This window comes from Oryx dammah, unplaced genomic scaffold (assembly GCF_014754425.2).
Source record: "Oryx dammah isolate SB20612 unplaced genomic scaffold, SCBI_Odam_1.1 HiC_scaffold_17, whole genome shotgun sequence".
NCBI lineage: Eukaryota > Metazoa > Chordata > Mammalia > Artiodactyla > Bovidae > Oryx > Oryx dammah.
The window spans coordinates 44,972,851-44,994,899 of record NW_024070201.1 but is presented as its reverse complement, the minus strand read 5'-3'; the positions used below and the strand labels follow the sequence as shown (position 1 = coordinate 44,994,899).

Sequence of the window (22,049 nt, the reverse complement as noted above, 5' to 3'; positions counted from 1 at the left end):
AGGGTCCTAAGGAGACTCATGAGGGGGCCTTTTCAGGGGCCAGGAGAAAAGTGAAAGCCAAGCAAATGGGTTTCTTAGCCCCGGCCCCTGCCCTAGTTCATCCTCATTTGACTTCAAGTCTTGAGAGTTTCCCAAAGACTTGGTTTGAAAGAAAAGGGAAGGAGATCCTCCACTTTAAAAGACAGAAAAACTACTGTTATGCATACATAAATTCCCTCAGCTTCCTTAACTAAGAGTTCAGAAATTCTTTTTGATAACTTCTGAATTTGGAGCCCAAGAACCTTTTCTTTTCTGGACTCTTGTCACATACTATCTAGTGTCTAAGTAGTATCATCAGGAAATTCTCCAACTATGTTTGCTTCAGTATTCCTCTGGTTTCAACTGTCATACGACTTGGCCACACCTCATTGGATTGCTTTCTATCTGCCTAACACTGCTTTACCAAAAGGTTGGATTTAGAGGCTTCTTGTAACTATAGAAACTGTAGTATATATTTTTATATATATGTATACAAATTATATATATTTTTATACATGTATATATAAATTATATAATGGGCTTCTCTGGTAGCTCAGCTGGTAAAGAATCCGCCTGCAATGCAGGAGACCCTGGTTCAATTCCTGGGTTGAGAAGATCCCCAGGAGAAGGGAATGGTTACCCAGTCCAGTGTTCTTGCCTGGAGAATTCCATGGAGAGAGGAGCTTGGAGGACTACAGTCCATGGAGTTACAAAGAGTCAGACATGACTAACACACATACTATTTATAATATCAATAATATTAATGACTAATAATTCAACTGTTTTATAATTTTACATTTATTTCCATATCTCTTCAGCTCAGTTCAGTTCAGTTGCTCAGTTGTGTCAGACTCTTTGCAACCCTATGGACGGCAGCACGTCAAGTTTCCTTGTCCATCACCAACTCCCAGAGCTTGCTCAAACTCATGTCCATTGAGTCGGTGATGCCATCCAACCATCTCATCCACTGTCGTCCCTTTCTCTTCCTGCCTTCAATCCTTCCCAGCATTAGGGTCTTTTCCAATGAGTCAGTTCTTCTCATCAGGTGGCTAAAGTATAGAGCTTCAGCTTCAGCATCAGTCCTTCCAATGAATATTCAGGACTGATTTCCTTTACAATTGACTGGCTTGATCTCCTTGAAGTCCAAGGTACTCTCAATAGTCTTCTCCAACACCTCAGTTCAAAAGCATCAATTCTTTGGTGCTCAGCTTTCTTTATGGTCCAACTCTCACATCCTTACATGACTACTGGAAAAACCATAGCTTTAAATAGATAGACCTTTGTTGTCAAAGTAATGTGTCTGCTTTTTTAATATGCTGACTATGTTGGTCATAGCTTTTCTTCCAAGGAGCAAGCGTCTTTTCATTTCATGGCTGCAGTCACCATCTGCAGTGATTTTGGAGTCCAAGAAAATAAAGTCTGTCATTGTTTCCATTGTTTTCCCATCTATTTGCCATGAAGTGATGGGGCTGTATGCTATGATCTTCATTTTTTGAATGTTGAGTGTTAAGCCAGTTTTTTCACTCTCTTCTTTCATTTTCATCAAGAGGCTCTTTAGTTTCTCTTTGCTTTCTGTCATAAGGGTGATGCCATCTGTATATCTGAGGTTATTGATATTTCTCCTGACAGTGTTGATTCCAGCTTATGCTTCATCCAGCCTGGCATTTCGCATGATGTACTCTGCATGTAAGTTAAATAAAAAGAGTGACAATATACAGCCTTGACGTACTCCTCTCCCAATTTGGAACCAGTACGTTGTTCCATGCCTGGTTCTAATGGTTGCTTCTTGACCTGAATATAGACTTCTCAGGAGGCAGGTAAGGTGGCCTGGTATTCCCATCTCTTTAAGAATTTTCCACAGTTTGCTGTGATCCACACAGTCAAACACTTTGGTGTAGTCAATATAGCAGAAGTAGATGTTTCTCTGGAACTCTCTTGCTTTTTCTATCCAATGGATGTTGGAATTTTGATCTCTGGTTCCTCTGCCTTTTCTAAACCCCCAGCTTGAACACCTGGAAGTTCTTGGTTCATGTACTGTTGAAGCCTGGCTTGGAGAATTTTGAGCATTACTTTACTAGTGTGTGAGATGAGTGCAATTGTTCAGTGGTTTGAACATTCTTTGGCATTGCCTTTCTTTGGGATTGGAATAAGTGACCTTTTCCAGTCCTGTGGCCACTGCTGAGTTTTCCAAATTTGCTGGCATATTGAGTGTAGCACTTTAATAGCATCATCTTTTAAGATTTGAAATAGCTCAACTGGAATTCCATCACCTCCACTAGCTTTGTTCGTAGTGAGGCTTCCTAAGGTCCATTTGACTTCACATTCCAGAATGTCTGGCTCTAGGTGAGTGATCACACCACCACACCATATCTCTTACCAGCTAATAATTTAAAACATTGTTAAAAGGATTTTTACAAATAACAAAAAAGATAGTGATGAGTTTAATCCATCATGGAATCCCTAAGAATTTCATAACAAAGAGCTCCATTAACTTTTTAAGATATTAGTGCACATGGACAGGTTCAGTTGCTCAGTTTTCGGACTCTTTGCAAACTTATGGACTGTAGCCTGCCAGGCTCCTCTGTCCATGGGATTCTCCAGGAAAGAACACCGGAGTGGGTTGCCATTCCCTTCTCCAGGGGATCTTCCCAACCCAGGGATTAAACCTGGGTCTCCCCATTGCAGGCAGATTATTTTCCATCTTAGCCACCAGGTGACCCCAAGATGTTAAGCCAGTTAACAGATGGCTTTAAGATAAATGCTAACTACTCATTCAATAAACATTTACTGTTATTTTGTGGGTAATAGATAATGTAATGTGAATATAGCGATGGATATGCTTTGGTTTGTGGCTTAAAGAAGTGCACAGTTTGCAGGCAAGGACACATATAAAGATAATTGTGACACAAAACCATTATTATAATAAGAGTATTTTAAAATCTTGGAGGAACACAGGGAAAGAGTAATTAGTTATATCCAGTTAGGGGTTGGGAATGATCAGAAAAGTTTTTATTAGGAACTTGACATTAGACTTTGGGTTAAAAAATAAGTATTTATATGGTTTACATGTGTTTCACCTAAGGCATTTGATGAACTTTTTATGAGACCTTTGTTACTATTTTAAAGAGATGCATTCCAGATGAGAGTACATATAACTGTGTTTATTTATACCCAACCATGTCCAAAATGATTTAAGGTCGCTGGTAAAACTATAAGGTAGCTTTGCTATTTGTCTAAAGAGTAGAGAATAAAAATTAATTTCAAACCATTTGGGAATAAGCTTTGAGTTATGTGCCCTAGAGCCTTGGCTCTATCCTAAGAAATATTTTGATTAAATATGTGAGGGAACAAGACTTTTATGGCACACTGAGTAATGCAATGCTGTTATAATGGAGTAAAGCTTTAAAAATGTCTTCTCAGTACACAGCAAAAATAAAAATAAAACAAACATAACTTGGAAGATAAAATCTAATGTATCACTTAAGAAACACACACACACAGACCTTATATGATTATTGGTTCAACTAGAGATCCAATAGTATCATCAAACTGCTTTGAAAATAGTTAAACCTTAGGCTACATTAATTATTAAGCACTTAGAATTAAGCACTCCGCTAGCTGCAAAAGATACAATGATGAATGAATACATTTGTCCTCATGATGTTAATAATTATATAACATAAATAAATGTACACATACACAATTATAAAGATGCTCTAATAGCAGTTTACATCAAGTGTTGAAAGAGTAAAAGAATAATCCCTTGATCTGGCCAAGGGAGGACAGGGAAAGAAAGGGGCATCACAAAGAAAATGATGTTTCCACTGAGACTTGCAAAATTAGCAGAAAGTTATACATAGTTGCTGGAAGAGGTTCCCAGAGTAGAGAGCCACAGGCACAAAGGCAAGGAGGGGTGAGAGGACACCAGGTGTGCACAGAACAGAAAATATTTTGGTGTGATTAGAGCATCAGCTCTGTAGGGGATTTCAAACTGGAAAAATAAGCAGAAATCAGAGAAAAAGACCTTTTAAGAATTTTACTTACGGTATGGAGTGACTGAAAGACAGTTAGCAGGTAAATAACCTTGTTCGAGCCGCTGTCAGATCACATCCAAGTCAAGGATGGATCGAAGAGAATGAGATAGAGTCGGGTTCCTAGAAGATTCTAGGCCAAAGGAAATAAGAGCCAAAACCTAAAGCCATGGAGATAGAGATGGAGAAGGTGATGTTGAATCAGTCTTCAGGAAGAAAAATAATCAAGTTTGAGGATGAATTAAGAATTTTTAACCCAGTTCCTGGGGACACAGCCAGGTGGCATCATTTCCTGAAATGAGGTAGATGAAAGTGGGGAGGAGAGGGTGGCGGAGGTTGGGCAGGAGGAAGATATGACTCACCAATGACGTATGCAGTCTTTTGTGTCTAAACTCCTTATGAATGTGGCTCACTGTGCCTACACACTGCCTATATAGGTATTTCCCTAATTATTTTCATATCTTCTTCATTCTTCAATTAATAACAAATTACTGGGCATGTGCCTTAAAAGTTGAATACCACAATTTCTGCTCTCAAGGAATATACCCCCTAGAATATGAGATGGAGACATATATTCATGATTATTCTAAGATAAGGACTGTGAAAGTGGTATTTCAGGTCTCCAATGGTGCTAACACCTTGAAATGTTCTGCCCTTCTAGACGTAATCTTGCTTCTTTTCTCCTTTGCTACCATCCTATGCTGAGCACTCCAGCTTAGTCTCACCTGTGAGTTCAGATTCATTTCTGTTCTCAGAGAGGGGGTGAAATTTCCACCTAACAGGAAAACCCATGGTTTGCAGTCAGATAGATGCCAATCCTTGCTGGCTGCCTAACTTTAGGAAAACTACTCCTTTCTCTGGGCCTCAGATTCCTTGGATGTAAAGTGAAACTAGTAATAGTCCCTACATCTTCTGGTAGTTGTGAAACAACTGTAACACTTGCAAAACACTGAGAATACTGTCCAGTATTGACTTGGTGCTCAATAAATGTTCATTTTTACTATGAAAATAAATAAGATTTCAAAAAAGTTTCTATAAAGTAAGTGATGCCCAGCTTGAGATTTTTAAAATAAATAGGAATCAGGAAAAAAAATTTTAAGACTCTGTTTTACTCTTTACCTCCCTCCTTTTTTCGCCACCTCGACTTCGTCTTGCACCTGCTCAGGACTTTACTCAAAACTCATCTTCTCAGTGAGGCCTTCTGTGACACACCCCACACTCTAAATCCTGTCTTCTCCACTGCTTTATTCTTCTCATCATCTAACATAATAAACATTTTATTCATATAACTTAATATAACCCACATTTCCTGTTAAAAAGTGAGTTATATTTTGTTTGCTTTATTTACTAGTATATTATCTTCAATATCTAGAGCAGTGTCTGGCACACTAAAGATAATCAATATTTATTGACTAAATTATTTTTTTCTCTTAGTGATTGAAAATAAAAGGCTACAGTGATTTGGGGCAATATATTATATAAGTAGATCAATGGTGAAACCTTCTGATTCTTTTTCACAGGAGTTAACATTATTAGTCACACTTGCATGTTTGATTTGGTCTTTATTAATGTGTAAAATTTGTTTCATATTTTCTGAGAGTCAAGACCCAAGATAACCAGAAGAAGCTGATGAAAGGGTTCATACATAACATACCTGTCTGCTCTCTATGGTCTGACAGTATTTTGAGTCTACGTTCTCTTAGTCTGATCACACACAGCCACATGCAGGGTATTTAGTCCTGTGATCAGGAGAAGCCAGAGTTCCTATATTATTCATCTTCTTGTTTAAACTACAATTGTCTGAGTTTAGAATTGATTGAGTTTAGAAATGATTCTTCCAGTACACTGAACTCTTCCCAAGTATGAGCTGCTCCAAACAGGGACACATTCAGGTCTCCTCCTCAGGGATCATTGGTAACAGTTGATTCACTTTCCTTGACTTTCTCCTTCCCTCTTTCATTTTGCAGAAAACACACCCTCACCATCTTTCTGTGCATTGAGACCCTTCTCTTCAGACATGGTTGGCCTGGCTTCTTTTTTAGCACTACTGACTGTTGAAGAGAGATAGGATAGAAGCACAAAAATGAAGCTGTGTCTTTGACCATCCTCTCTTGAGTAAAGAAAAGTTAGGACATGTATAGATATATATGGTATGCTTCAGTTCAGTCTGAAAAAAAAGTTGACATTCTTCAAAAATACAAGTGACTCCCATAATCAGACTTGTTTTTAACATTGGAAAGCATAGCTGTTTGAGCTGCAACAATAATAAGAGGATAAAGAATGAAGCCATGGGAATTTCCCTTTCTAAGGGTGTAACAAAGTCTAAATAACATATGGAGACTGCCACCTTCCTGGGGTGTGAATGTCCAGTGAAATCCTGAGCAGAGGAATGATGCGAGGAAACGGGACAGTTGTCAGTGAGTTTGTTCTTGTGAGCTTCTCATCCCTGTCCTCTCAGCTACAAGCTCTGCTGTTTCTCCTTTTTTTGACCATTTACCTTGTTACCCTGATGGGAAATGTCTTCATAATCCTGGTTACTACAGCTGACTCTGCCCTCCAAAGTCCTATGTACTTCTTCCTCAGGAACTTGTCTTTCCTGGAGATAGGTTTCAACTTGGTTATTGTGCCCAAGCTGCTGGGGACCCTGATTATTCAGGACACAGCCATCTCCTTCCTCGGCTGTGCTACCCAGATGTACTTCTTCTTCTTCTTCGGAGCTGCTGAGTGCTGCCTCCTGGCCACCATGGCGTATGACCGCTACGTGGCCATCTGTGACCCTCTGCGCTACCCAATCATGATGGGTCACAGGGCCTGTGGCCAGCTGGCAGCTGCCTCTTGGTTCTCAGGATTCCCAGTGGCTACTGTGCAAACCACATGGATTTTCAGCTTCCCTTTCTGTGGCCCCAACAGGGTGAACCACTTCTTCTGTGACAGCCCCCCTGTCATCTCACTGGTCTGTGCTGATACCTCTCTGTTTGAACTGGAAGCTCTCACAGCTACAGTCCTGTTCATCCTCTTCCCTTTCTTGTTGATCCTGGGATCCTACGTCCGCATCCTCTCCACTATCTGCAGGATGCCCTCAGCCGAGGGGAAGCGCAAGGCCTTCTCCACCTGCTCCTCCCACCTTCTGGTTGTCTCCCTCTTCTACAGCACTGCCATCCTCACATACTTTCGACCCCGGTCCAGCAACTCTCCTGAGAGCAAGAAGCTGTTGTCGCTCTCCTACACGGTGGTGACTCCCATGTTGAACCCCATCATCTACAGCTTGAGGAACAGTGAAGTAAAGGCTGCACTAAGGCGGGCCATCCGCAGGACCTTGGGCTTTCAGAAACTATGACTGACTTAGATGGAAACTGAGGGGGTAGAACACATAGGCAAAGGAAAGAAAAGCAAGTTCCTCAAATACGTCTTTGGTCTCTATTCTTTCCAAGAGCCAAAGTATACACACTGGGACTTTGGACTTTCCATTGGGATCCATTAATGAATGAAAGAACATGAGTGATGCAATAAAGAACTTCAGTAGGCCCAGAACTCTCTGGGACTGGGGTACCGATGTCTCTGAGGATGCTATATTGGTTTACACAGATCGCAGTCTGGTGGTTGACAACTTCATTACTTCTTGTCATTTCTTATTTGCTTTAACTTTTCTTGAACTTCTTCATGTCATTTTATAATTTTCTGCTTTATTTTCTTTTGTACATCCAAGAATTCCACCAGTAACTTTCAAAGATCTTTCTGCTTAGAAGATAAATTAATGATAATTGTGATAATAAATAGTAGAGTTTGCTTCATTCTTTCACTCACTTTTTTTTTCAAAATCTTTGGGTTTAGAATCAAACTTTCAAAAGTTAAGAACTCAAAATGTCAACAAATTTTTATTCAGCATATGTCAGACCTTATTTAAACCCTGAAGACACATGGGTGAATAAGACAAATTCCTTGCCTCATGGAATTTATATTCTAGTGAGAAAGAGAGAAAATAAAATGATACTTTAAATCCACCATTTGCTTGTAAAGTACCCATGTTTAGAAGGGTATGATTTGAGGACTTCCTCTGCTACCATAATTGGTCTATGCCTCATATGGGGAAAACTAATTCACTACATGGAAAACAGCCTTAATCTCAAACTATCCACCTTGAATATGGGAGTTGCTTGACAGAAAGGGTGTAAAAGAATCCCAAGTTAAGCAGATGTGGACAGATTATGGGAAACTACTGTGAATAACCCAAAGATTTTTTGTTTCTAGATTTTTGGGGGAGTAATGTTATTATGATTGGATGGAATCAACTGTCCTTCTTAAGCTTGCATATCCCTCAACAAATTTTGCTGCCCCTTTAAGACTTTGTCAGTGAACATAGTTCAGTTCTAGACTCTTGGCAAAGAGCAGACTTGGGACTTGGGCACCGTAGCTTTGTGTAAAGTATTCATAAGAATTTATTGATAATTCATTGATATATTTATTGATATAAAATGGGAGTGTTTCTCAGGTAATTTTTTTTTAAAGACTGACCAGAAGGAAGCAGAGCATCCTTTCTAAAATTCCATGAATTATTGTCCTTCTTCTTCTACAAAGGGAGTGCTGGATAAAGGATGGAACGTGGGTCCACAGATGAGTACCAAGGATGAAAGTTACCATATTCCAGTCTTGCAGAGCCACCTACTCAGCCAGTCTTAGAAGTAGACAACCAGGAGGTTCTCGGTGTCTGGAAAACTCCAAACCTGCATGGGAAATTCGTGGTTACTTTCCTCAGAGCTCCCTTCACATCCTTGTTCCTCAGGCTGTAGATGAGCGGATTAAGCATGGGAGTCACCATTGCATAGAACACAGATATCAGCTTTTCCTGTTCTTTGTAAGACTTTGGTGTCATGTAGGTGACAATTGCTGACCCATAAAAAAGGATGACCACCACAAGATGGGAGCCACAGGTTGAGAATGCCTTGAGCTTGCCCTCAGCTGACCTCATCCTGACCACAGTCACTATGATGTGGCCATAAGACACAAGGATTAGAGAAACCGGTATGAGGAGAATCACAACCCCCATGAGGAAAATGGCCATCTCTGAGGTGTGGGTGTCTGTGGATGCCAGGATCAACATTGCAGGGGCTTCACAAAAGAAATGAGCAATATTATTGCTGCCTTGGTAGGGCAGCCTTAGTGTGAAGGTGGTGTCCACCACAGACACCAGAATGCCACTGGTCCATGACCCTACAGCCAGCTGGATGCACACCCTCCAAGTCATGGTGCTAGGGTAATGCAGAGGGTTGCAGATAGCCACATATCGATCATAGGACATCACCGCCAAAAGGGCACATTGTGTACACCCAAAAATGAGGAAGAGTAGAAGCTGAGCTGCACAACGTGTGAATGAAATCACTTTCTGTCTGGATAGCAGGTGGACTAGGGCTTGAGGAACAATGTTGGTAGAGAAACAGAGGTCAGCTAGAGATAAATTGCAGAGAAAAAAATACATGGGTGTGTGAAGCTGAGAGTCAACCTGAATAAGGAACATGAGAAGCAGATTTCCAAGCACAGTGACCAGGTAGACACCCAGGAATAAGGTGAAAAGCAGCTGTTGGGTGTATTGGTCATCAGAGAGTCCCAGAAGGAAGAATTCTGTCACCTGAGTCTGATTTGTCTGTCTCATAGTTTTATCAGTGTGAAGCCACTATACAGTATATATAGTTGGATATAGCCTATAAGATTATATAATTCAGAACTGGAAGGCTTAGAAATTGCCCCCAATCTTACCAACCATTTTAAGAATCCCCTTTATTAGGCTGTTAGAAAATGACTATACTGCTTTATTGGAATGTTTTCAATGTTGCAAAACTTAATACTTCATAAGATGGTACATTCATTTCTAGTGTCATCTGACAAGCATATGGTAGATCAAAAGAATCATCTTCATCATTTTCTCTATCTGAACATCATACTTCTAATGATAAAACAATAGATTGAATTCACCTGAAAGTCATGAAATTTAATTTCTCTTTATTATCAGCAAAAACATTTGAGTCTTATTTTGCTCTTGTGACACCTCCCCCATCTCATGATTGTATAGATATTTTTTTTTAGTCTCTCAAACATACAAATCTTCTTATTGTTTCTTTCCTGAAAAAAAAAAAAAAAAGTCACTCACCAAGGTATAAGAAAAAGAACCAAAGTACCTTGTAGAATTGATGTTTTTTTCTTGGACAAAATAACCTGTTTTGAAAGAGCTAGGAAACCAAGGGATAACTCTGTATGGTGTGCTATAATCTTTCTGAATGTCCTGTCCCCCACTTCAACTGGAGCTCCTGAATATAAATCTTAGCCATCAGTGAACTTCCAAAACACCATTATAACATAATTTCCATTTTAAGCCGGCACCCTGTCCAGTTTTGTTCAGACTAAACAGCACTAATCCACCATTTCCAGCACAACATCTCTCGCTTGTTATTGCCTTATCATCTGTCTTGCATTATCTGTCTACTCTTCTCAGAGACCAAAAACTCCTTTGATAACTGTGTCTATGTCTTTTTCATTTTTGTGTTCTTTAAAAGACATAGCATAGAACTTTATTCAATAAATTATGTTCCATGAAGTAAATAAAAATAATTTGACCACATAGTTTTTAGTCGAGTTGTTAAGAAAGCCTAGAGAGACTTGCAATAATGTGGGAACAATAATAAAATTTTTTGTGGAACTGTTGCAAAAAAGAAAGGAAAGAAATTTACTTAAGACGAAAGTTTAGAACCCTATGCAAGTTTTGGGCTATCAATCCTTTATGTGTTTGGTAAAGGTGATTCAAAGTATTTTTTAAAATATTTCACATTAAAAATAAATTTAAAAATACATACATCAAATAGAATGCATAAGATTACCAAGGAAACAGTTACCAAAACAGTTTTGGGGGAAAAAACTATGTGATATAATAAAATGTGTGGCTCTTTAACACATTAAAACTTAGGCAGATCTAATAATCACCTTAGTTTCAAAATGACGAGCTTAAACAAGATTTTGAGGTAACTTCAACAACTGCAATATTATTTTAAAATACTTCTAATTTCTGTTGGTGATAAAGTCATGGGTACTGCTACATCCAAACAAGAAAAAAATTTCAGTTAAAGTAAAAGCAAAGGAGATTGAAGAACCCTCATGGAATTGAAGAATCCTCATGGAATTGAAGAATTTCAAGTTAAGAAGTTGTGGGCTAAAGGAATTCCCAGGAGTTTTCTCAAAAAGTCATAATTATATTCTATGTTATCAGATAATGGAGTCTTAGGTTTCTGGATGGTTCCAGATGGGTCAATATGATGAAAGATTTCAATTCAACATTGAAATAATAAGCAAACAAATAAAACATTAATAAGAACAATCTCATCTCTGCTTGATGGTCATTTATGGTTTCCTTATCCAACCCCAAGTCACTTTTCTAGCTTTTTTTCCTGCCACATACCCAGGACACACTGCATTTTTAAACCTCATTGGTTTTTGCTCAGCGTAGTCTCTCTATTAACAGATAAGCCAGCTACACAGAGATAGCATTGTTTTCCTTGAGCATTCAACACTCTTGCAATATTCAATTACCTGATTTCTGAGCATTATTGGCCAACCACATGCTTAGTAAAGGGGATAGAGATAGAAGACCCAAAGCCAGAGACCCTCAGATAGGAGGGACCAAACTATAGTCGTGTTTCATCTCTAGTGTAATAGTCGTCCCTAGAACAACATAGATTCACAGCATATCATAGTTTAATGAATGAATGTACTGGGCCAAGTGAGTCTGTATCACCTAACAATTACTTACATCAAACTGATATAGAATTGCTTCTAAGGGAAATATTGTCTGTTGTCAAAATAGCTGATATAAAAATAAAATTTGAGAACAAGCTATGTTAAGATAGATACTTTTAGAATTGTCACCCATTTAGTGGAAGTTATTACTTCATAGGTTCTTAGTCTCCAGGATGTAGTTCAGTTTGGGTCCTTTAGACTTAAGTTATTTCTCTGCCATACATCCTTCCCAGAATAGAAATTAGTGCAATTGTATCAATCATGTGACTAGATCTCAGGGAAAATTAAATGGTAAGCAAATATCTTTCTGTTCTGATGCAAAGAAGTAGAGAGCATAGAACTAAATAAACACTTGTTGCAAAGTTCAAAGTGATGCCTACAATCAGTGGTTAACTTATTGAATGGGCAGTTACAGGATATTGGTAATTTCTATGCCTTCTTCATCTGCTATAGATTTTTCAAGATCCCGTTTGGGAAAAAATATTATTTTGGAACATTTTCTTTTCTGACCCACACATTTTCTCCACTCCCAACTCCCAGTCACTCCCAACAAAACAGACATAGACTCATACACAAACACACACATTCTCAAACATCTAGTCTATCCTAGATACATAAGTGTACCTATAGCATCATAACTCTTAATGAATTATATTGAAATTATTTTCTTTCTCTGAGACTGTAAGATGTTCGAGGGTAGGGATCTCAACTGAATCATCCTTATTTAGAGTAAATAAGATAAATCCTGGTACAGAAATAATTAACTCACCTTTTTCGAATTGATCTGACCTGAGCCAAAGTGGCAGGAGACAGAGAGGTCAATGTGAGTCAGAGAAGAGTGTGAACTGTCAAAGGGTAGCAGCTCTCATGGGCCCTGGGAGTGCAGCATTAGAGGGCTACACTCTGACCTTGCTTGATTTGTTTTTAAAAGCATATTATTCTCCCATGCAAGCATGGAAAAGAAAATGTCCCCCCAGGAGACTGCAAATCTGCCCCTAGGGTCAGGAAGCCTTTGTAAGAAAATGATGTTTATTGTCAATCTTTCTCTTGTGTTATTATACCTTTTCTTCAGATTCAACATCAGATTGTAAGTTCATTTCTCTAAAAATGACATGTGTTACTGGATGTGGAACAAGACGATAGGGTCACAGAGCCAGCCATTGTCTAATCTGACATTTCTTTTAGGAAGAGGATACTGAGGAAATCCATAGGAACCAACAAAAAAATATACTAAATTTATTTTCTGAGGCCAAGATCTTTTGGGCTCAAAATCACCTGGTTCCTATTTCCCATACCTATTTACCGTCTTCCATGCCCAGCTCAACAGAAGCATGAGAAGTGTAAGAATCCCCATGGAAGTTCTGCTTATGTCTCCGTCAGGTGAGAACCACAATTCCTCGTCACAAAGAATGTGACATTGTAATTGTGGTTTGATAAGGTAAATTCACTGTGGAAAAAACTTTGCCTAGATCTATGCCAGAAGATTTAGCAGTAAGAATCAGACTGCTGGGACAAAATTATTAATAGTTGAATTTTAAAAATCGAATCTATGAAGAGCTTTAAACCAGTTCACTCCCAATATATGCCAAGTTATCCCCTTTGTTCAACTCATACCTTCTCTTTTCCTCCCTCTAACAATCATATCAGCATTTTCTCATCCAGTGGAGAGAAAACAAACAAACAAAAAGATCACATTAGCATGTTAAAACCAGTAAAAACATCTCACTGTTGAGGGGAAAATTGCTGCAGGTGTATTGGTTGCAGAATTAGAAGAGCGGAGCCTGGGGTATTGTGTTATCAAGTTAAATTGCTCAGTAAAATCTCTGAAGTCAAGATCAAGGACAAAGCAGGAAAGGGAATCCGCACATCTCCTGTGTCCTCCTGCTTTATCCAAAGTTCTTATTGATCTGGGGGCATATTGTGCAACAATAGTTCCTTTTAAATGAGCTAAACACCAGAATATCAGGAGCAGCCTCTGGAGCAGCTGAAGTGCTCAGGAGAATCTGAACCATTAGGGTGGATCCTGAGCTGCATTCCTCTCAGAAGTTTCCCAAATGGTTATAAGGAGAACAGAAAATAACATTTAGTAAGCACCCACATCTCCATTTACAAGCCACATTACCAGTTCCTCTAACATGTCTTTTCTTTGGAGAAGTGTTGTATTTTGTAATTAAGGATCGTTTTCCGGGGATTCCCTGGTGGCTCAGACGGTAAAGCATTTGCCTGCAATGCGGGAGACCGGGGTTCAGTCCCTGAGTTGGGAAGATCCCCTGGAGAAGGAAATGGCAACCCACTCTAGTACTCTTGCCTGGAAAATTCCATGGATGGATGAGCCTGGTGGGGTCGCAAAGAGTTGGACACAACTGAGCGACTTCACTCACTCACTCATTGTCTGGAGGAAAAATTATCAGGTGGCAACCCCCAGGTCTATCACATAGTCTGTGTATGATTTTGAGGAATTTTATAATTTACAGAATGCAAATGTAGTATGTCTCAGAAAATAACTAGATCCTCTCATTATTAACATTTAATAACACTTTATTTTCACATACAGTATTTTAATAATTTAATAGTAAGCTATAGACATGATGCCCAGAATATATAAAGAACTTCTACAAATTGTTAGAAAAGTCAGAAAATTCCAGTTTTTAAAATGGGTAAAAGACTTGAATATGTCTTGCAATATAGAAAATAGTTCATAAGCACATGAACAGCATAATTAGACACCAGAGTGTATAAATTTAAACCATAGTGAAATACCACTAACCCTTAATAAAAATCCATAAAATGACTGAGGATGTGGAAAAATTTTTATTGCTGATTGGAGCATAAATTGGTACAATGGATTTTAAAAGTCTTTTTGGAAGTATCTTTGAAAACTAACCTAAGCATGTGTCTTCGTTCCAACAACCTAGTAAATTTTTTCCTGAATATATACCATATAGAGATGCATGTTTATATTTATCGCAAGATATGTACAAGGATGTCATAACTCTATTCATAATAGGTACAGGTGGAAACAATATAAATTTCCATAGACAACAGAAAAGATCTACTGTGGTACAATCAAGCACTGCAATCCTATTAAATAATTTTAAAAGGAAGAACTACTGCTATATACAACCACACAGATGAAACGCACAGCATGATGTTCTGTAAAAGAAGCCAGACATACAGAGAAGTATGTACTGCATGGTTCCATTTATTTGAAGCACAAGAACAGGAAAACCTAACCTGTGCTTTTAGAATCCCAAATAATGGTTACTGTTGAAGGAGTGTTGACTAGGCACATTTTGATATGCTGTGAATGTTCTACATTCTGACCTACATAATGGTTATGTAGGTGTACACATATGTAAAAACTTCTTGAGCTATACTTAAGATTGGTTCACATTACTGTGTGTAAGTAAATACCTCATTAAAAGAAAGAGAGGTGAGAGAGAGAAGAGAGAGAGGAGAGAAAAAGTAAAGTGATGCATTTAATTAAAGCTGCTGGGGGCAGAGGTGTGAAGTAGTAGAGTAAATCCAAATTCAAAGGAGGAGATCAATGAAATAGACAACAAAATATAAACATGATAAGATTATCAAAATACCAAACTGGTTCTTTGTAAAGATTACTAAGATAGTCAAAGTTCTGTCCAAAATTATTTTTAAATGTGAAACAGTAAAAGAGAGGATCGCAAAGGGCCATCCCGCCAAAGAAATATAAAAGAAAAAATGGCAAATACTGTCAGAAAAAAAATCTTTATCTGGACTCTGGAAAATACCAAAAGCTTACAATAAGCAGTTGCACGTTTAATCAAGAATAAGACAACTGGAATCCAACTAAGAGAGCTTTGTGCTATTTTAACCAAGAAACTGAAAAGGACAACCTATAGAATAGGTAGAAAATATTTGCAAACCATATAGCTGATGACTGTTTAGTATCCAGAATGTATAAAGAACCCATTCAACTTAAGACAAAAACAAACAGCATAATTTTAAAGTGGACTAAATAAATAAAGTAAAAATGCACAAAGCACTTAAAAGGCATGTCTCCAAAGAAAATAGCTAAGAAGAATATGAAAAATGCTCAACACCATTAGGCATTTGGGAAATGGAATTTAAAACCACAATGAGATATCACTTGACACCCACTAGGATAACTATAATAATAATAAAGACATGAAGGAAGGAAGAAAAGAACAAGGATTGGTGAAGATGTGGAGAAATCGGAACCCTCATGCATTGCTGTTGGGAATGTAAATTTGTGCAGCTGTTGTGGAAAAGTTTGGCAGGTCCTCAATAAGTTAAGTATAGAACTACCATACATCTCGGCAATTCCACTCCTCGGTAAACAATGAAGAGAACTGAAAACAAGAACTCAAACAAATACTTGTGCATAAATATTCATAGCAGCACTGGTCAAAATACCCTGAAGTTAGAGACAACCCAAGTGTCCACCAACTGAGGACTGAAGAAGCAAAATGTGTTATACCCATAGAAGGGAATTAAGTACTGATATTCGCGACAACATGGAAGGGCTCTGAAAACACACACAAGGCTCTCAATACCCTTCTCGGCCTATGGTTTGCAAATATTCTTTTCCATTCTGTGACAGATTCATTTGGGGGAAAGAACTAAGAAGCCCTTATCCCACTCCTTACATCAAAATACATTCTGGATGGAACAAGATATAAATGTAAGCAAAAATATGAAAATCTTAGAAGAAAGAAATTGATATTTTTTAAAAGCATAATGATTTAAAATATCAATAGAGACCTTTTAAATATTAAAGACTGATTGATTTGGCTAAATTATAAACACACATGTGTGATATAAAAATCCATAAAGTAGGTCAACCAACAAAACGGAAAAATACTTATTTCTGAGGGAAAATTGAAGAGTCAGTTTTTCAAAATATTTAAGGGTCTTACAAAGCAGTTAAAGAAAGTTGGGGTTTCCCTGGTGGCTTAGCAGTAAAGAATCCTCCTGCCTACGCAGGAGATACAGTTTTGATCCCTGGGTCAGGAAGATCCCCTGGAGAAGGAAATGGCAATCCTCTCCAGTATTCTTGCCTGAGAAATCCCGTGACAGAGGAACCTGGCAGGCTACAGTCCATGGGGTTGCAAAAGAGTTGGACAGTACTTACTGATTTAACAACAGAAAGAAAGTTGAGCAACCTAATAAGAGAAAATGAGTAAACCGTCCCTTTACAGAAAAGGAAATGAAAAGGATGAATAAACATATAAAATTATGCTCATCCTCAAATATAATTGAAGATTATATAATAAAATAACAGTGAGGGTTTTTTCCCTAATGGATTAGCAAAACTGAAGAGCATGACCATACCAACTGTAAGGAAAGATGTAATTAAATAGGAACTTGAATGCAATTTTAACGGAAGTATAAATTAATGCAATTGACAATATTTGTTAATATTTCAAAGGAATATACTTTTAGACCCTCAGGAAACTTACTCATCAAATATATTTGAAAAGGACACAAAGACATGTATTCAAAAGTATTCATCATAGCACTGTGTTGATATCTAAAGATTGGAAATAACCCAGAAGTTCATTAACATGAATATAGTTAAATAGATCACAGCATGTCTATACCACAAAACAAAATCCATTTATTTTTAATGAGTTGCATTTATATGTTTGTTCTGTGAAACCTCAACTAAATTACCAATAATGTCTAAGCCAAACCACAAAACCAGTAAAACTATAGAATTCAAATTAATAGCATTTCCTTAATGTCACAGATGATGTCTTGCTGAAACTAAATTGCCACTTGAACTATGACTGGGGAACTAACAGCTTCAGGACATTTTCTAGAATCTTATATGCCTACACTATCCTTCGATAACTCGATTCTTCCATCATTTTTATCTTGCATTGCTTGGCCTTTAGATAATATGTATGCCCAATTTAGATATATTTACTTTTTTTTCATTAGCTTGAGAGAACTGTAGCAGTAGTTCCATTTCCACATAGTCAAACCAGTCTTAATAGTTTAAGAAACAAAGCTAAAGTTTCATTCTTCAAAACTGTCTTTTGATTGTAAATTTTCTCCACAAAAGAAAAGCTTTGACTTTGTGTTCAGTAAAAGTATACAATTTTAATATAACAGTACACCCTGTTCTCATGTGATATCAGACAGCACTAACCAAACTCTGCCACTTAAGGTGATCACACAGCACCTAAACAACCATAAACTGAAATGAAAATACAAGCCCTTCAACCAAGTTGTATAACTCAGTTAGAAAGCTAGCATCTGCATAATCCAGTATCTGCCCATTTTCATTTCTATTTAATTATCATACCAATGAAGACACAATTTTCGATGACTTATGAACCTCTGAGACTAGATGTGCTGACATTATTTGAATAACATCATAAGGTTTAAAAGAGAGATGATTATGATTTGAAGGCTTTAGTCTGTGATTTCAAATATAACATGAAATGCCCTAGGGTGCCTCAAAGGATGGAAAGTATTTAGATAATAAGGTAAAAAGGTTGAGGGCTCTTGAACTCCAGGGATTGCCCTGTTTACATCACTTTCAGGACCTCGCTTTTAAATATTCCATGGAAGGAAAATCACCTGTCCAGAACTGGGACATAAAGAATGGGAATTTGTACCTTGAATTAAGTAAGGCAGAGAAGCTTGGGTTTGAGTGAAACTCACAGGATGACTCTAGTACAGACCTTGAGAGGCATTGCTTAACAGCCTACCTACAACTGGAGATGTTCTTCAAGAGTGGCTATGCAGGCTATAGGAATCACTCCCTCTGGCGCTTGATCCTCATTTCCTTTACCAGTGACTCCTCAGCCTTTTTCTGTTTTCTCTCTGCTCTCAGGTAAGAGTAGGAAAGTCTCTGATGGACCTCAGTCTACAGTTCTGCGATACAGGTTGGGGACTGGGGTGTGGGCATGGTGTCGGGAAAGATGAGTTTTGTCACTCTCTTACCCATTCATGTTTTCCTTGCTAGACTCCCAGAGACAATTCTATTTCCAGTCTTCTCCTCCAGAATCCCAGCCCCAAATCCTCTTCCAGAATTTCTCCTTCTGGGATGAGGTTGTTTCCAGAGAGGTCACATGACTTCCCTTTTGCTGTTGAAAAACAACTCTGATACTCCCCTGCCCTCTGCTGTCAGCCCTTCAGTCTTCACGGCTCCCCCAGCATCTCCTCTTGAACAGGCAGGGAGCTCAAGGATACTGGGAATCCTGCTTTGAGGAACCCCTTTAAGAGTTTCTTGTCTGTGAACATGCTCTGGGTAAATGTGAAGGAACCTGGCCTGTATGATACACTCTTCTAGGAATGCTGGCACTGCCGCCTCCAATCCCCTTGATGAGTCAGAGCAGATGGGGAAAAGCTACAGTCAGCACTGTCCTTCCAGTCTGGAGGAGGACACTAGCCTCCACTGCTGGGCCATCACACGTATACCTCATATTCCAATATTCTTCTCATACGAGTCAGGCACGGTGACTTCCTATATGACCCAGCCTCGGCCAGTATCCAGCTGGCCCAAAGCTTACTCTGCAACTCCTTTTGTTATGGAAGATTTGGGGGCTATGAGAGTAAGCATATAAGAATACAAAACACTCATGTGAGTCTATCTGTGATGTGTAGCTATCTGTGTGTTTGTGTGAAATATTGCTTGTGAAGTTGACTGAGTAGGTATGCATAGCATCGTTATCTGTGTATGACAAGGAGTCATTCCCAACTGTGCAGTTGTGTGTACATAAGATTAAATCACCAACAGAAGATATCTGGAAAGACCCTACCGGTTATGATGTTATTAGGGCCTCAGAGGTATAAAAGATTCACTGCCTGTCTTTTTTGTTTGGGAAAACAGCCAGACTTACAGATCTCATCCTTTTGCTTTTCTCCACATCTCTGGCTTCCTGTCCTCTACGTTCAGCCTCCCCTCCCTACTTTCTTCTAACTTATATTCCCATTAATATTTTTCCCATACATTTTTGCTTCCTCATTTTCTATCTGTATTTAAGAGAATTATTTAGTCAAGTTGACAAAGGTATATGAAAATTTAGAGAGTAAAAGAATAATTTTCCCTGAGGTTCCTTGGGATATAAATGATACTACATTTCACCTTATTTGGCCCTTTTTTCCACTCATTTATTACTCTCTCTTTCAGCTTGGAGATTAAACCAAATTCTTCCCCAACCCACATATATACACACATGGATGTTAAATGTACAAATGCTAGCTTAGATAGAGAGATAACCATTGTTCATATATACTGTACAGTTTCTACCTGAATTCTCAGTCTATTGTGTGTTAAGTTTATCAGTGTGATAAGGTGTTATTTAAAGGATTCATTGAGATACACACACACACATGTTATTTTGCAAACTACTTTTTTGATGCAACAGTGTCAGACATCTTCCTATGGAAAATATAGATCTACTTACCTTTTAATGGTTGATTGCATCATCATCATCACCCTAAAGGTAGGAAGGCATTTCTTTAATGTAGTTGCCAGACATTGAGCAAACTATTTTCATTAAGTTCTTAAGTTAATCTTGATAATCATACAGTGAATTTGTGTTATGTCCATTCTACGTTAGGAAACTGTCACATGCAAGCAAGAGATACTTAAATTGTCCAGGGATACAGAGTTAAGAAATAAGGGGGAAAGGATCCAACTTACATCTGTGAGACTCAGACATCTTTACTCTTACCTGTTTCTCTTGCTATATTGATTACATTAAATAGCAAATCTAGAATTTATTTAACATATCACCTATTGTTAAACTTTAAGTGTTTTTTTCTGGAAATAATTCTATATGTGAATATCATTTGAGACAAAGATTTTGAATATCTATAATGATTTCCAAAATATAAAGACCTAAAATTAGCATTGTTCAGAAAAAAGATAAGCTTATTTTAGAATTTTGTGATATTTTGAGATTACCTTTCAGAGATATTTTGGTAAATGTACATGTTACATACTTCAAATCTGTTTGCCCCACTCTCCAATACACAGTGGGGGGCTTCAATCTATTTTCACCTTTGCTAATCTTCTTATACAGGATTATATTCTGAGTTGGCTATTGTCCAATGTCTGAAAAATGATTGTTCTATATTTTGTTTTATATTTGCTTCCAGAAAGATGGCTAGTTCTATACCACTTATTTTATCAAGACTAAAAGTAGAAACAATAAAATGACCTTAGTTTAAAGCATCCTCAGTTAAATACTGAGATTTTCCTATTTTCATATTTTTTTCTATATTGTAACTATATGGCCTTTTAAAGAGCAACTTGAAAGCATCACAGTATCAGAAAAGAAGAAAAATAAGCCACCTATAATTCCAGTACCTAGAGTAAACTGCTCTCAACATTTTGGAAAATTTTGTTCAATATTTTCTATACATTTTGAACGTGTATGTAGTGTAGTATAGTGTGTGTTTGTGTGTGCGCGCACGTGCTCAGTTGTGTCTGACTCTTTTGCAACCCCATGTTCTATAACACACCAGGCTCCTCTGCCCATAGAATTTTCCAGCCAAGAATACTAGAGTGGGTTGCCATTTCCTACTCCAGGGGATCTTCCCCACCCAGGGATAGAACTTGCATCTCCTGCATTGGCAGCCGGATTCTTTTGCATTAGCACCACCTGGGAGCTGTTATTTTTCTCTCTCACACCACTGGAAGATTATTGTCCTCCTCATCATTATTGATAATCACTATTTGTAGGGTGTAGAAGAAATGGTGCTCAGATAACACCTAGACAAGAGAACAGAAAAAAGAAAATGACAGATTTGACTTTGAAGCTGAGCCTGCTGAGAACAGGTAAGTTATTCCCTGTGGAATTTCAAAAATACCTGGAAAAGGAAATATTTCTTTGAATAACTACAAGAACTATGCTATACAGTACATCTCTAGGACTCATCTTGTCTAAGTGAAACTTCATATCATTGGACTAATACTTTCCCATTTCCTCCTCCCCACAGCCCCTGGCAACTCTCTGCTTCTATGAGTTTGACTATTTTATATTCCTCATATAAGTGATATTACGTATTTGTACTCCTGTGTCTGGCTTATTTCACTTAGCATAATGTCTTCTCAGCTTACCCATGTCATCACAAATAGCAGGATTTACTTCTTTTTAAGGGTGAATAATGTTCCACTGTGTGTATATCCAACACTTTCTGTACCTATTTTGTATTGAGGTATACTTGCTTATGATATTATATTAGCTTCAGGTGTATAAC

At 38.0% G+C, this 22,049-nt stretch overlaps 2 protein-coding genes across 2 annotated transcripts; one reads left to right on the top strand and one right to left on the bottom strand.

The window, feature by feature from the left end:
• The first annotated feature begins 6,438 nt into the window (after nucleotides 1–6,438).
• LOC120876529 (olfactory receptor 10A4) lies at nucleotides 6,439–7,386 on the top strand. The gene has a single exon (XM_040258492.1). The coding sequence runs from the start codon at nucleotides 6,439–6,441 to the stop codon at nucleotides 7,384–7,386; it is 948 nt and encodes a 315-aa protein (XP_040114426.1).
• Nucleotides 7,387–8,712: 1,326 nt separating this feature from the next.
• On the bottom strand, nucleotides 8,713–9,696 carry LOC120875875 (olfactory receptor 2D2). The gene has a single exon (XM_040257633.1). It carries the CDS (start codon nucleotides 9,694–9,696, stop codon nucleotides 8,713–8,715), a length of 984 nt encoding a protein of 327 aa, XP_040113567.1.
• Nucleotides 9,697–22,049: the final 12,353 nt, after the last annotated feature.